At 46.5% G+C, this 16,225-nt stretch overlaps 1 protein-coding gene across 3 annotated transcripts in view; it reads left to right on the forward strand.

Annotated features, from left to right (window-relative positions):
• efhc2 (EF-hand domain (C-terminal) containing 2) overlaps positions 1–16,225 on the forward strand; it is a 232,602-nt gene that overhangs the window by 158,207 nt on the left and 58,170 nt on the right. For 2 of the 3 annotated variants that reach the window (XM_072513842.1, XM_072513841.1), the window contains exons 8-9: positions 11,294–11,459; positions 12,692–12,834. The exons of the other annotated variant lie outside the window; for it this stretch is intronic. In XM_072513842.1, the coding sequence (XP_072369943.1) occupies positions 11,294–11,459; positions 12,692–12,834 (309 nt within the window). The remainder of the gene's footprint in view (positions 1–11,293; positions 11,460–12,691; positions 12,835–16,225) is intronic. 3 annotated transcript variants of the gene reach the window in all.

Below are 16,225 nucleotides of genomic sequence, written 5' to 3' on the forward strand. Positions count from 1 at the left end.
TTGCAAAAATAATTTTCGTACCAGTATGTAATGCCAAATACAGTAAGGAAAAAGTGAAGGAACTTACAGAACAACCATTTTGAAAAAAAATAGCTGCTGCAAATTCCAATAAATAAGCCATTTCGCCATGCAATTTTAACAAGCAGGACATGAATATCAAATTTTACATTATATTTGTTCCATATTTTTTCTGTTCTCAGTAGTTTGGTTTTCATCATGCATTTTCTTCTCTCTGAGATTTCAGCCAGATAACTGTTGTGTTCTCAAGGATCAGACACAAATGACATAACCACGAGGAGGTATATTGTTTTTCTCCTTTCCTTTAGAGAGTGTGCCTGATTACCAACATTTCTCCCCGATTCCCATGATATCATTCTGAATTGCAGTAAACACAACCTGTCATTACTTTGTGACATTAGGCTGCTCCATCATGGGACACTCCTTAATTCTTTGAATAAAAAGTGGAATATGCAGTTTTGTATTTATTGAATCAATCAAATGGAAGTAAATTAAATTAACATTAAGATCATTAAACGTACTGGGAGAAAACTCTTAGGGATTTCAAGTTCATATGCTATTTTTAACAACTCGGTGCAACACAATACATCACATTATATATTGATTTTGATTTGATTTATTATTGTCACATGTATTACTATACAGTGAAAAGTATTGTTTCTTGTATTCTGTACAAACAATGCATACTGTACATAAGGAAGGAAGGAGAGACTGCAGAATATAATGTTACATTATAGCAAGGTGTAGAGAAAAAAATCAACTTAATACGAGGTAGGTCCATTCAACAGTTTGATGGCAGTAATGAAGAAGCTGTTCTTGGGTCGGTTGGTACGTGTCCTCAAACTTGGTATCTTTTTTTCTGACGGAAGAAGGTGGAAGAGAGAATGTCCGGGGTGCGTGGGGTCCTTAATTATGCTGGCTGCCTTTCCGAGGCAGCGGGAATTGTAGACAGAGTCGATGGATGGGAGGCTGGTTTGCGTGATGGATGGGCTACATTCAGAACCTTTTGTAATTTCATGCGGTCTTGGGCAGAGCAGGATCCATACCAAGCTGTGATACAACCAGAAAGAATGCTTTCTATGGTGCATCTGCAGAACTTGGTGAGAGTCGTAGGTGACATGCCAAATTTTCTTTGTCTTCTGAGAAAGCAGAGTCGTTGGTGGGCTTTCTTAACTATAGTGTCGGCATGGGGGGACCAGGACAGGTTGTTGGTGTTCTGGACACCTAAAAACTTGAAGCTCTCGACCCTTTCTACTTCGTTCCCATTGATGTAGACAGGGGCATGTTCTCCACAACGCTACCTGTAGTCGATGACAATCTCCTTCATTTTGTTGACATTAAGGGAGGTATTATTGTCATCGCACCAGTTCACCAGATTCTCTATCTCATTCCTGTACTCTGTCTCATCATTGTTTGAAATCCAACCGACTACTGTGGTGTCATCAGCAAATTTGAAAATCGAGTTGGAGGGGAATTTGGCCACGCAGTCATAGGTGTACAAGGAGTACAGTAGGGGGCTGAGGACACAGCCTTGTGGGGCACCGGTGTTGAGGATAATCGTGGAGGAGGTGTTGTTGCCTATCCTTCTTTATTGTGGCCTGTGGGTTAGAACGTTCAGGATCCAGTCGCAGAGGGAGGAGCCGAGGCCAAGGCCATGGAGTTTGGAGATGAGTTTCGTAGGAATGATGGTGTTGAAGGCTGAGCTGTAGTCGATAAATAGGAGTCTGACATAGGTGTCTTTGTTATCTAGATGTTCCAGGGTAGAGTGCAGGGCCATGGAGATGGCGTCTGCTGTGGACCTTGTTGCAGCGGTAGGCGAACTGTAGTGGATCAAGGCAATCCGGGAAGCTGGAGTTGATTCGTGCCATGACTAACCTTTCGAAGTACTTCATGATGATGGATGTCAGAGCCACTGGACGATAGTCAGTAAGGCACGCTGCTTGCCTTTTTTTTGGTACAGGGATGATGGTCGTCTTCTTGAAGCAGATAGGGACCTCAGATTGTTGTAAAGAGAGGTTGAAGATGTCTGCGAATATCCCCGCCAGCTGATCCGCACAAGACCTGAGTGCCCGTCTGGGTACCTCATCTGGGCCAGTGGCTTTCCGAGGGTTGAGCTTGGAGAAGATTGTTCTTATATCTGCAATGGTCATCGCAGATACAAGTTCATCCGAGGCTTCTGGGGGGGGGGGGGGGGGGGGGGCGGGGGGGAGGGGGGGGGGCGGGACTTGCTCTCGCTGACCTCTTGTTCAAAGCGTGCATAGAATGCGTTGAGCTCATGCATTGGAGCCGGTGATTTTACATGCCTTCATCTTGTAGCCCGTAATGTCTTGCAGACCTTGCCATAGTTGGCTAGCCTGGGACTTGAGCTTGGTCCGGTACTGTCTTTTGGCATCTTTGATGGATCTCCTCAGATCATATCTGGCTTTCTTGTATAGGTCTGGGTTGCCTGACTTGAACGCCTCAGACCTAGACTTCAGCAAGCAGTGGATATCCCTGTTCATTCAGGGTTTCCGGTTGGAAACACGCGGATTTGTTTCTTTGGCACACAGCCTTCTACACACTTACTAATGAAGTCAGTTAGTGTAGTGGCGTACTTGTTCAGGCTGGTCGCAGAGTTTTTAAATACTGACCAGTCCACTGACTCTAAGCAGTCCCGTAGGAGATCATCCGATTCCTCAGACCAATAATGCACAACTTCCTTTGACGGATTCTCCCGCTTCAGTTTTTGCTTATAAGCCGGGAGCAGGAGCACAGCCTTGTGGTCAGATTAGCCAAAGTGTGGGCGGACGATAGTGCGGTAGGCATGTTTGATATTTGTGTAGCAGTAGTCCAGGATGTTTGGGCCTCTGGTGGAACAGGTGATGTTTTGGTGGTAATTTGGTAGTACGCTCTTGAGCTTGGCCTGATTGAAGTCCCCAGCTACAATGAATAAGGCCTCGGGATATTTCGTTTCAAGGCTATTTGTGGTGGTGAATATTTCGTCCAGTGCGATTTTCACGTTTGCATGGGGTGGGATGTAAACTGCCATCAGGATAACGGAGCTGAACTCCCGCGGAAGGTAGTAGGGGTGGCATTTTAGCGTCAGGTATTCTAGGTCTGGGAGCAAAAACTCGCCAGTGTTGCTACATCTAGGCACCAGCAGGTGTTGATTAGGAAGCAGATCCCATCTCCCCTAGCCTTGCCTGAGGCCGCTGTATGGTCCATTCGGCGTATTGAGGAGCCCTCTGGTTGTAGGGCACAGTCCGGTGAAGCAGGAGTGAGCCATGTCTCCGTGAAACAGAGTACACAGCAGTCCCTCAGATCGCTTTGAAAAGTGAGTCTGGCTTTAAGTTTGTCTAATTTGTTTTCTAGAGATTGGACATTAGCTAGGAATAAGCTAGGCAGAGGGGCTTTGGGGCCGCGTTGTTTCACTCTCACCTGCAGGCCTGCACGTTTTCCACGCTTCCTGGTGTTACGGCTTCTTTTTGAGCCAAGGAGATGGTGAGAGTATGCGGTGTTAAGGGTATGGTTGTGTCCAATGAGGTTCTTCACTCTGGTCAGTGTGTGGATGATTTGTTGCCTTGCTTGCGGTTCCTGTCTCGGAAAATGGGTCTGCGCGGTCGAGTGTCCCGGGTCGCTGTCGGTCTGCGGTTTGTCATCACAGGTCGGTGGATGTCCAGACCACGCTCTGGCGTGGATGGGTCGAAGGTCGGTAAGTGGATGACGTCTCTCGGGTCGCGGTTGCGGATGAGGCGATGGCGTGGTCTGTGTGTTGGGGTCCGCAGGGTCCTTTCAATATCGCGGTCTTCCTTCAGAGGTTGGAGGATCTCTAGACCTGCAAGTAAATTTAAAAGAGCAGTATTAGTGATTGTTAGGCTGTGGGAGTTGATTTTTAGGAGTGTGGGGTGACTATAAGGGGGGGGGAGTGGAGGGAGTGCTTGGGGCCTGCAGGAGGTCACAGCTCTCCGGGTCAGTGGGGTTGGAAGTTGGGGGGGGGGGGGGGAAGGGGGGGGCTCCAGCTGCTGCGATGCTGGTCTGGTCATTGGAGAGCAGCAGAGTGAAGGTCCCGGCTTCTGCGGTGTTTTCCAGGTCTCTGGGAGCCTGTAGAGTGAAGGCCCTGGCTTCTAGGGCGTTTTCCTGGTCTCTGGCAGCCGCTGTAGGGGAATCCCCAGGCCTGGGACTGCAGCTCCGGCAGCTGCTCACACGTGGTCGGCTGGTCCGGGTCGATTTCAGGTCGTCAGTTTCAGGTGTCTTCTGGGTCCTAAAGATCACTAAATCTGTAAGTAATTGAATAAGAACATTGTTAGAGAGTTTAAAGTTTTAGAAGCATAGAACGAGAGTAAAAGATAGAATTAGAGGGTATGCTGGGCACAGCTTGTAAGAAGTCGCCTCGCTCTGGCACCATCTTGGATAACTCAATAACTTGGATAATTGTACTTGTGTATTCAAAGCATGTAGCAAATTTAAAAATCCCATTGCAGTAGATGAGTTCAAACCTTTGGCCAGTGAGCATACTTTATTGTACAATATGAAGTCCCATGGACCAAGTTAAACAGAGGATATCCACTGGCATTTTAGCAGTATTTCAGTGATCACAAAGTCATTGCTACACAATAAACTAAGAATTCATTTTACAAACATACCGACCAGTTTTTCAGTCGCCTTAAGTACTTTATGATGCAAGTCAGATGATTTTGGACTCAGAAAGTCAGCCATAACCCACACAGCTCACAATTCTGCATCTCTGGGTGGCATGGTGGTGCAGTGAAATGAAAATGAAAATGAAAATCGCTTATTGTCACAAGTAGGCTTCAAATGAAGTTACTGTGAAATGCCCCTAGTCGTCACATTCCGCCGCCTGTTCGGGGAGGCAGATACAGGAATCAAACCGTGCTGCTGGCCTGCCTTGGTCTGCTTTCAAAGCCAGCAATTTAGCCCTGTGCTAAACAGCCCAACACTGGTTAGCACTGCTGCCTCACGGCACTGGGGACCCGGAATTCGATACTGGCCCCGGGTCACTGTCCGTGTTGAGTTTCTCCCCGTGTCTGTGTGGGTCTCATTTCCACAACCCAAAGATGTGCAGGGTAGATGGATTGGCCATGCTAAATTGCCCAATTCTGCATCTCTGGGTGGCATGGTGGTGCAGTGAAATGAAAATGAAAATGAAAATCGCTTATTGTCACAAGTAGGCTTCAAATGAAGTTACTGTGAAATGCCCCTAGTCGCCACATTCCGGCGCCTGTTCGGGGAGGCAGATACAGGAATCAAACCGTGCTGCTGGCCTGCCTTGGTCTGCTTTCAAAGCCAGCAATTTAGCCCTGTGCTAAACAGCCCAACAGTGGTTAGCACTGCTGCCTCACGGCACTGGGGACCCGGAATTCGATACTGGCCCCGGGTCACTGTCCGTGTTGAGTTTCTCCCCGTGTCTGTGTGGGTCTCATTCCCACAACCCAAAGATGTGCAGGGTAGATGGATTGGCCATGCTAAATTGCCCCTTAAATGGAAAAAAAAGAATTGGTTACTCTAAATTCATTTAAAAAATAATTCTGCATCACTGTTTCAGTGCACTTGCAGAAGAGGTAAACCACAGTAACTTGAGGGGTGGCTTCAGGAAGCCCGAAATCAGTGCCAAACTGACAGTAATTAAAGATGTAGCTAGTGATGTAATAATCAGCTAGGCAGAAAAAAGTAAAATTGTACGCATTTAGTTGAATCATTATACCTTGTTATGATCCTGGACGAGACCCCAACTCATTTTCAATTTGTAAAACTGTGAGGAAATGATACCTCACCCCAGGAGTGTTGACTCTGACAATAGGTATCTTTTATGTTAAAACAAGCTTTAATTTAAACATATAATTAACCAAATTAACATAAAAAATAGCTTTACAATAAACAGTTCTTAACTAAAAGGAAAAACTTTAACTTACTATCGACACCAGCCATGAGACTCCAATTAAGCAACCCAATACAGTTACAATAACTTATACATTATAAATAAAGTTAACATAGAATTTACAGTGCAGAAGGAGGCCATTTGGCCCATCACGTCTGCACCTGCCCTTGGAAAGAGCAGCCCACTTAAACCCTACACCCCCACCCTATCCCCGTAACCCTAGTAACCCCACTTAACCTTATTGGACAATAAGGGCAATTTAGCATGGCCAATCCACCTAACCTGCACATCTTTGGACTGTGGGAGGAAACCGGAGCACCCGGAGGAAACCCGTGCAGCCACGGGGAAAACGTGCAGACTCTGCACAGACAGTGACCCAAGCCGGGAATTGAACCTGGGACCCTGGCGCTGTGAAGCGACCGTGCTAACCACTGTACTACTGTGCTGCCCAATCTGGGTTATTTGCTTATCTGCAGACCTTGGAGAAAGAGACCCTTTCAGGAACAACCTGAAAACCCTTCTGTCTTGTCAGATTCAAATCCTATGGCACACTGCTGTTCAACTTAAAATCTTCAAGCAAACTGATAAACTACAGACACAGACATGGCTCCTACCATTATTACATAATCTGTATCCCACTAAGGTGTCCCATGACCTACTTAGCTAGGACAAACTCCAGTACTTGATACATTATCTAAACCCCAGGGAATCTCCAACAATCAAAACAATATCCCATTAGCCATTTATTTGTAAACCAGTAAATGGTTAGAAACGAGGGTGACCTCACTTTTATGACTTCTTAATTACAGTTTGAGTAAATACCTTGCCTGTTTGTATTTTAAACCAGGGTTTTTTAGAAACATTACTGCCACAAATATAAATTATAATATAAAACAATTTCTACATTCCAAGTGGGAGGAAGAGGTGGGGGAGGTTATGGAGGATGGTCTGTGGTGTGAGGTGCTCTGGAGGGCAAATGTCTCAACCTCGTGTGCGATGTTGGGGCTGATGCAGTTGAAGGTGGTACATAGGGCGCACTTCAGGAGTGCGAGGATGAGCTGACTCTTTGAGGAGGTGGAGGATGCGTGTGAGCACTGTGGGAGGAGCCACGCAAACCATGTTCACATGTTTTGGTCCTGCCCAAAACTGGAGGGGTATTGGAGGGAAGTTTTTAAGGTTATCCCGGGGGTGGTGCATGAGAAGTTCAAACCAGCGCCTCTAGAAGCCATTTTCGGCATCTCGGACCAGCAGGGGCGGATGTCTTAGCCTTTGCCTCGCTGATTGCCCGAAGGCGGGTCCTGCTGGGATTGAGATCAGCTTCTCTGCCCTGTGTCTCGGCTTGGCGGGGTACCTGCTGGAATTTTTGACGCTCGAGCAGGTGAAGTTTGAGTTGAGGGGGAGGATGAAAGGGTTTTACAAATCATGGCCGTTGTTTATTTTGCACTTTTTTTTTTTTTAATAAACAATTTTAATGAGGTATTTTTTGGAATTGTAAACAGTAGAATTACAGAACGAGAAAAAAGGACTGTACAGAAAACAAAGTATATAGTGCAATTGCCATAGCCCGCCGCACCCAGATCTGCCTAATTGACCCCCTATACTACATTCCCCTAACCCCCCCCCCTTGCTGGCGATTAATTATCCGCAAAGAAGTCAATGAATGGTTGCCACCTCCGGGCGAACCCTAACAACGACCCTCTCAAGGCGAACTTGATTTTCTCTAAGCCCAGGAAACTTCCCATGTCTGACAGCCAGGCTTCCGACTTCAGGGGCTTTGAGTCCCTCCAAGCTAGAAGTATCCGTCTCCGGGCTACCAGGGAAGCAAAGGCCAAGACGTCGGTTTCGTTCTCCCCCTGGACTTCCGGGGCCACTGAAACCCCAAAGATCGCCACCTCTGGACTCATTGCCACCCTCGTGTTCAGTACTCTAGACATGATGTCCTCGAACCCCTGCCAGTATCTCCTAGGTTTTGGACAAGCCCAAAACATGTGGACATGGTCTGCCTGTCCTGTCAGACACTTTACACACCAGTCCTCTACACCGAAGAATCTGCTCATCCGGGACACTGTCACGTGGGTCCGGTGGACGACCTTAAATTGAATCAGGCCAAGCCTGGCACATGTTGCAATCCCATTGACCCTGCTCAGCGCGTCCGCCCACAGGCCTTCCTCAATCTCCCCTCCCAACTCCTCCTTCCATTTCTGCCTCAGTTCCTCGGTCTGCATCTCCTCCGCCCCCATGAGCTCCTTGTAAATATCCGAGACACTTCCCTCCCCCACCCACCCTCTAGACACTACCCGATCTTGTATCCCCCTTAATGGCAAGAGTGGAGAAGAAGGCACCTGCCTACGCAAAAAGTCCCGCACCTGAATATACCGGAATTCATTCCCCCTCGTCAACGCAAACTTGGCCTCCAGCATCCTCAAGCTAGGGAAGCTCCCTTCCAAAATCAAATCTCCCATCCACTCGATCCCCGCCCTCCGCCATACCTGAAACCCCCCGGCCAACCTCCACGGGGCAAACCGATGGTTGTCACATATCGGGGACCAGACCGATGCTCCAGTTGCTCCCACGTGCCTCCTCCACTGTCACCAGATCCGAAGGGCCGCCACCACTACAGGACTGGTGGAGAAGCGTGCCGGCGGGAACGACAGAGGCGCCGTCACCAACGCCCCCAGACTGGTACCCCTACATGAGGCTGCCTCAACCCGTTCCTAAGCCAACCCCCCACCCATCACCCACTTCCTTATCATGGCTATGTTAGCCGCACAATAATAGTTGCTGAAATTCAGCAGTGCAAGCCCCCCACCCCCCCCCCCCCCCGCCCCCCTCCCCCCGGTTCCGCTCGAGCATCATCCTCTTCACTCGCGGGGACCTGCCCGCCCATACAAAGCCCCAAATGATCTTGCTTACCCTCTTAAAAAAGGAACGTGGAATGAAAATGGGGAGACACTGGAACACGAATAAGAACCTCGGGAGGACCATCATTTTAACTGTCCGTACTCTCCCAGCTAACAACAACGGGAGCGCATCCCACCTCTGTAACTCCCCTCACATTTGATCTACCAGTCGGGACATGTTCAGCTTGTGCAGTCGACCCCAATCCCGCGCCACTTGTATTCCCAGGTACCTCACCCTGTCCCCTTGGCCCCTCTCCTGAACTACAAAAATTTCACTTTTTGTCATATTCAATTTGTACCCTGAAATCCGTCCGAATACCCCCAGGGTCGCCATGATTCCGTCCATCCCCGCCATCGGGTCCGAGCAGCGGGGAGAGAGGGCACCCCTGTCTCGTCCCGCGGTGCAATCTAAAATAGTCGGAAGTTGTCCTATTTGTCCTCACACTCGCCTCCGGGGCCTGATATAGCAGCCTGACTCAGTCGATGAAACCCACCCCAAATCCAAACCGTCCCTGCAGCTCCCATAAGTACTCCCACTCTACCCAGTCAAACGCCTTCTCTGCGTCCATTGCCACCACTACCTCCACCTCCTTTCCCTCTGGGGGCATCATGATCACATTGAGCAATCTTCTTATATTCGCCACCAGTTGCCTACCTTTAACGAACCCTGTTTGATCCTCCCTTTTTAAAAAAAATATATTTTATTCAAGATTTTTTGGCCAAACATAACAGTACATAGTTTTTCTTTTAAACAACAATAAAGCAATATAAATAACAGTGGCCAATTTTAAACAAATAAATAAATTATATATAAACAGAAACAAAAACAAAACTAAATGTCAACTGCCTTGTCAAAAATAGTTACTCTCCAAAGATACAATCCAACAGTCCAATATACATTACCTATAACAAATGTCTATCCATATACAATGACATCCCTGAGAGCCCGCCCGGATCCTTCCCCCCCCCCGGGTTGCTGCTAGTGTCTTTCTTCCTTTTCATTCCCTCTATCGTTCTGTGAGGTAGTTGACGAACGGTTGCCACCGCCTGGTGAACATTTGAGCCGAACCCCTTAATACGAACTTGATCCGTTCTAACTTTATAAACCCTGCCATGTCGTTTATCCAGGTCTCCACGCCCGGGGGTTTGGCTTCCTTCCACATAAGCAATATCCTGCGCCGGGCTACTAGGGACGCAAAGGCCAAAACATCAGCCTCTCTCGCCTCCTGCACTCCCGGTTCTTCTGCAACCCCGAATATAGCCAACCCCCAGCTTGGCTCGACCCGGACCCCCACCACCTTCGAAAGCACCTTCGCTGTTTAACCAAACACTGATGGGGGTCAGTGCTAGACAGTACATTCAAGCACCACCCAAAAGCCAGGGGGTATGGGGGCACGAGCAAAGCAGTTATGTTGAACTTGTATAAGACATTAGTTTGGCCTCAGCGGGAGTATTATTATTAATAGTAGTATTGTGTCCAATTCTGGATATCACACTTTCAAAATGATGTGAAGACATTGGAGTGAGTGTAGTAAAGATTCACTAGAACAGTTCCAGGGATGAGTAATTTCAGCTATGAAGGTAGATTGGAGAAGTTAGGATTGTTTTCCTTGGAGAAGAGAAGGCTGAGCTGAGATTTGAGGAGGTATTCAAAATCTTGAGGGGCGTCTGGACAGAGTAGATAGGGAGAAACTGTTCCTACATGTGAAAGGATCGAGAACCAGAGGGCACACATTTAAAGTAATTGACAAAAGAAGCCAAAGCAACAAGAGGAAAAAGCTTTTTCACGTAGCAAGTGGTTAAGGTCAGGAATGTACTGCCTGAAAGTATGGTGGTGGCAGGTTCAATCGAGGCATCCATAGAGAATTAGACTTATCTGAAAAAGAAGAAAGGGAGAAGGAAAGCAATAGCACTCAGTCAATTTCTCATTCGGACAGCTGGTGCAGACACAATGAGCCAAGTGTTCTCCTGTGCTGTCATAATGCTGAGTCTGGAAAATGTTTTTCAAACATATTGGGCTGGATTCTCTGCCGGCGGGATTCTCCGTTTTGCCGCCGCCGGGGGGTTTCCAGAAGGCGTGGGGCTGCCCCACAGTGGGAAACCCTATTGACCGGCCGGCGTAACGGAGAATCCCGCCGGCGGGTTGGGGCAGAAAAGTGGCGTGGCGGAGAATCCCGTCCATTATATTGCAAAATGCAACATTTCTTTGTTGGTTTGCCCTGAGACATCACCCCAGAGTCTATGCGAATTTGCGGCACTTTATTTTATATTCTAGTTCTCGAGCCAGACAAAATTGTGCTTCAAGCACCAACTAATATCTAACGTGTGTAGTTTATTGAATATGGAACTGTATTATTTATGAATTATCCTCAAAAAATTTAAGTAATCAAATTATGTTTGGAAATAAAGGTGTTTTTACCACCTGTTGCACTGAAAGACTATCTAATATTGGTTGTAAAATAACCAGGCAAATATGATTTTTCATTTTATTAATTAACAGTGGACTTCACACCAGTCAAATACCAGTCAAAACCAACCATTAAAATTGAAAGACAAATCCCTCCATACAATGGCTTTGGATCAGAGGAGGATTCCTTCAACTCAACCTTGAGTCTAGTACCCAAACCTCCACAACATAATATAGTGCAGTTCATGGAAAAGGACAGGTAAGACAGATGCTGAGAGAGTAAATTCAGGAAACAAGTCTATTGTCCATTTGAGGATTTCAGAAGATATCATGAACAATAAGTGAATTTTCATCTTTTGAAGCTCAGAACTGAATTACTGCTTATCACTTCTACCCTTTCAGTCCCTTTTATGAGATATACTGAGCAGTTTTAACTTCTGCCCATGCAAACATTTATTTTCTTTGCTATCACTGAATGATAATAAAATAATGGCAGACCTCAGAATTTCTGTGGGTGGTGAATTACATCGTTTTTGTATAAATCTTAAACATCTAAGGGGAAAACTTGGTTTGAAGTGGCAGTGTGCAGACTGGGTTGATTCACCAGAATAATAGTACATTGGCCGCTGCTTTCATGAGCCACAAGGCGCTCTTCAGTTATATCAATGAAGTGATGCTATATGAACAAATTTCCCCTGCTACATTTTTCTTCTTTTTATTTTCTTCTTTTTGGAGTTTATTGCACACTTTAATGTTTCATTTATTTTCCAGAGATGTCAGTAACCAGAATCATTTAAATAAAAGTTGTATGCTGCAATGGAGAGACTTCTGGGTGTGTGTGTGGGGGGGCGGGGGGGGGGGGGGGGGGGAGGATAATTATTTGCCAAATCAAATGGCTCTCTGCATCTGCAATTCCTTTCTAATCTTGTGAACTCATTATTGAGTAAAGTATGAAGAAAAACAAGTATGGATATAAAAGGCCATCCAAACCATCCAGCTGTTGTACTGAGATTTAACACAATACTAAAGGGGCAGGGGACTAGATTTTAATTGTGACAATTAAGGGCATGAGGGTCTAGAAATTGGATTGTGCCCAAATCAGTGCATAATCCCAATGCCTGGCACATGCTGTGGTCATACATACTCAAAACCTGTTACTAAAATCTAGGAAAGGTGTTTTTAAAATGTATTTTTCATTCCATCAGCCTTCATAAAGAGATTTCCCTTTCATCATAAATTATTTCTATACTTTAAATAATAATTTACTATTTCCCTTTACTAATTCTCTTGATGGTACCTACAACAAGTCTTTTTTGTGCCTGCTCTTAGCATTTTAAATTTATTTTTGCTTATCTCTCTATATCACTTTTACTTCTGTGTTCAATGCCTGTGTAATTTATAATATATCTTATGTAATGTGTATTATATAACTTGAAATGTAATAGCTAATGATTCCTTCAGTGTCTGATTGGAGACATAATCTTTTATTAGACAGGGACTGGAAAGCAATGTGCTACAGTTCAGTGCCAGACTGATTACTGATGATCAAATCAACAGTGAGCGGAAATTTGTGCTCTCATATTTTTTGAGTGATGACACCATTAGTATTTTTGAACCTCCTGCTGTGAACTCAGGTAAAATTTGACTGTAGCTGTATACTTAGACTTGTATAGTAGGGACCATTTAATCCTTACTTGCATATACAAATTCTATAAATGATGTTGCAGAAGTGAGTAGATACTTTTTAACTGTGCTTTGATTTGATTTATTCATGAGAAGTGGCATTTATTTCCCAACCCTAGTTTCCCTTGAGAAGTCAGTGGTCAGCTGACTTCTTGAACTACCTCAGTCCTTCTGTTGTGGGCACTCTCAGAGTGCTGTTAGGAAAGAAGGGAGAGAGCGTGTGTGAGAATTTGAGTGAATGAGAATATGTGTGTGTGAGAGGGTGAATGTGTGTGTTTGTATGCGTGTGTGTGAGAGCGAGTGAATGAATCTGTGTATGTGTGAGAGAGAGATCTGTGCACATGTGAGAGAAAATGAGTAAATGCACGTGTGTGAGAAAGTGGGTGAGAGGGAGTGGTTGAGTGTGAGAGGGAGTGGTTGAGTGTGTGAGAGGGAGTGGTTGAGTGTGAGAGGGAGTGGCTGAGTGTGGGTGAATGTGTGAGAGTGCAGGTGGATGTGTGAGAGAGTGAATGAGCATGTATGTGAGAGAGAGCTTGTGTGTTTGATTGAATGACTGTGAGGTTTTTTGTGAACAAGTGGGTGATTTAAGTATCTGTGTGAGAGAGAGAGTGAGTGAGGGTGTATGAGGGCAATTATGTGGGCATGAAAGTCGAGTTAGCTGAAGTGAACTGGGGTACTAGGCTAGGGGATAAGTCAACAGAGTAGCAGCGGCAAACATTTAAGGGCACATTGCCGAATACTCGGAATATGTATATTCCTACAATAGAGAAAAATTCTGAAGGGAGGATCCACCATCCACGATTAGCCAAAGAAGTTAAGGGAAGTAGCAAACTTAAGGGAAAAGCATATAACTGCACAAAGTTGAGTTGCAGGTCAGATGATTGGTCAGAATATAAAGGATAGCAGAGAATGAGTAGAAGGTTAATCAGGAGAAAGAATTTAGAGTATGAGAGGAGGCTAACTAGAAATGCAAAATGGATAGCAAGAGTTTCTTCAGTTATTAAAAAGGAAAATAATAAGTGAAGTGAGTGTTGGTCCACTAGCGAGTGAGAATGGGGAGTTAATAGTAGATAATGAAATGGTGAATTAAATGAACAAATATCTTGCTTCTATTTTCATGAGAGGATATAAAAAAACATTCCAGTAATAGCTGTACATCAAGAGGTGTAAAGAGGGGAACTTGGTGAGATTACAATCACTGGGGAAGTGGTACTGAACAAACTGATGGAGCTGTGGGTTGACAAGTTTCCAGGTTCTGTTGCACTTCATCCGAGCGTCCTAAAGGAAGTGGCAAATATTTTAGTAGATGCATTGGTGTTAATTTTCCAAAATTCCATAGATTCTGGAAAAGTTTCATCAGACTAGAAAGTAGCAGATATAACCCCTCTAACCCTGGGTAAGAGCCCATGAGATCCAAGAAAATTTGGCAAATTGGTTCCATAATTGGCTGAGTGACAGGAAGCAGAGGGCGATGGCCAAGGGCCTGTGTCCAGTGGGGTCTGCTGGAGTCAGTGTTGGGGCCCTTGCTGTTTGTGCTTTATATAAATGATTTAGGGCTCAGCAGTAACGGTTCCTCCAGGCGGGCGGTCCGGCAGCAGCTGCTCCGCGACCGGGGGCGGACCCCGCTCCTCCATCTTCCGGCAGTGATCCCTGGTCCTTTCGCAAACCGCAACACCCCCTACCTCCCCACCCCACCGCATCCTCACCCTCACCCCTGCGCCCCACTGCCCGCACCCTCCCCACCCCTGCGCCCCGCGGTGACCTCCCCTCCCCGGGACACTTCAAATCGGGATTTCCAGAGAAAGCTCGGCTCCCTGCAGAGTTGCCGTGCCAACACTCACCGCTCGGTCCTGGGCTGGCAGGTGGCGCTGGGCGGCTGTCCGTCGCTCGCTCTGATCTTGTGGGCGGGCGCCGGCCCGCTCGAGGCGCTCCCGCTTCCGTCAGCGCTGACGCAGGCGCACTACACACATCCCCATCTCTCCATCTCTCTCTTCATCACCTCTCATTCTCTCCATCTATCTCTTCACCCCCTCTCATTCTCTCCATCTCTCTCTTCACCCCCTATCATTCTCTACATCTCTCTCTTCACCCCCTATCATTCTCTCCATCTCTCTCTTTACCCCGTCTCAATCTCTCTGTTCACCCCCTCTCATTCTCTCCATCTCTCTGTTCACCCCCTCTCATTCTCTCCATCTCTCTGTTCACCCCCTCTCATTCTCTCCATCTCTCTGTTCATCCCCTCTCATTCTCTCCATCTCTGTTCACCCCCTCTCATTCTCTCCATCTCTCTGTTCACCCCCTCAATCTCTCCATCTCTCTGTTCACCCCCTCTCATTCTCTCCATCTCTCTCTTCATCCCCTCTCAATCTCTCCATCTCTCTGTTCACCCCCTCTCATTATCTCCATCTCTCTCTTCATCCCCTCTCATTCTCTCCATCTCTGTCCTATCCATCTCTCTGTTCACCTCCTCTCATTCTCTCCATCACTCTCTTCAGCCCCTCCCAATCTCTCCATCTCTCTTTTCACCCCCTCCTATTCTCTCCATCTCTATCTTCCCCCCCCTCTCATTCTCTCCATCTCTCTCTTCATCCCCTCTCATTCTCTCCATCTCTGTCCTATCCATCTCTATTTTCACCCCCTCTCATTCTCTCCATCACTCTCTTCATCCTCTCTCATTTCTCCATCTCTCTGTTCACCCCCTCTCATTCTCTCCATCTCTCTGTTCAGCCCTCTCATTCTCTCCATCTCCTCTCCACCCCTCTCATTCTCTTCATCGCTCTCATTCTAACCATCTCTGGATTCACTCCTTCTCAGTCTGTCCATCTTTCTGTTAACACCCTTTCATCCTCTCTATCTCCTCTCCACACGAAGAACAAAGAAAAATACAGCACAGGAACAGGCCTTCGGCCCTCCAAGCACACGCCGACCATGCTGCCCGTCTAAACTAAAGCCTTCTACACTTCCGGGGTCCGTATCCCTCTATTCCCATCCTATTCATGTATTTGTCAAGATGCCCCTTAAACGTCACTATCGTCCCTGCTTCCACCACCTCCTCCGGCAACGAGTTCCAGGCAACCACTACCCTCTGTGTATAAAACTTATCTCGTACAGCTCTAAAACTTGCCCCTCTCACCTTAAACCTCTGCCCCCCAGTAATTGACCCCTCTACCCTGTGAAAAGGTCTCTGACTATCCACTCTGTCTATGCCCCTCATAGCCCTCTCATTCTATCCATCTCCTCTCCACCCCTCATTCCATCCATCTCTCTGTTCACCTCCTCTCACTCTAGCCATCCCCATACTTTCTCTCTATTGATCTTTCTTTAAATATATTTCTCATTTTG

This window comes from Scyliorhinus torazame, chromosome 8, assembly GCF_047496885.1.
Source record: "Scyliorhinus torazame isolate Kashiwa2021f chromosome 8, sScyTor2.1, whole genome shotgun sequence".
NCBI lineage: Eukaryota > Metazoa > Chordata > Chondrichthyes > Carcharhiniformes > Scyliorhinidae > Scyliorhinus > Scyliorhinus torazame.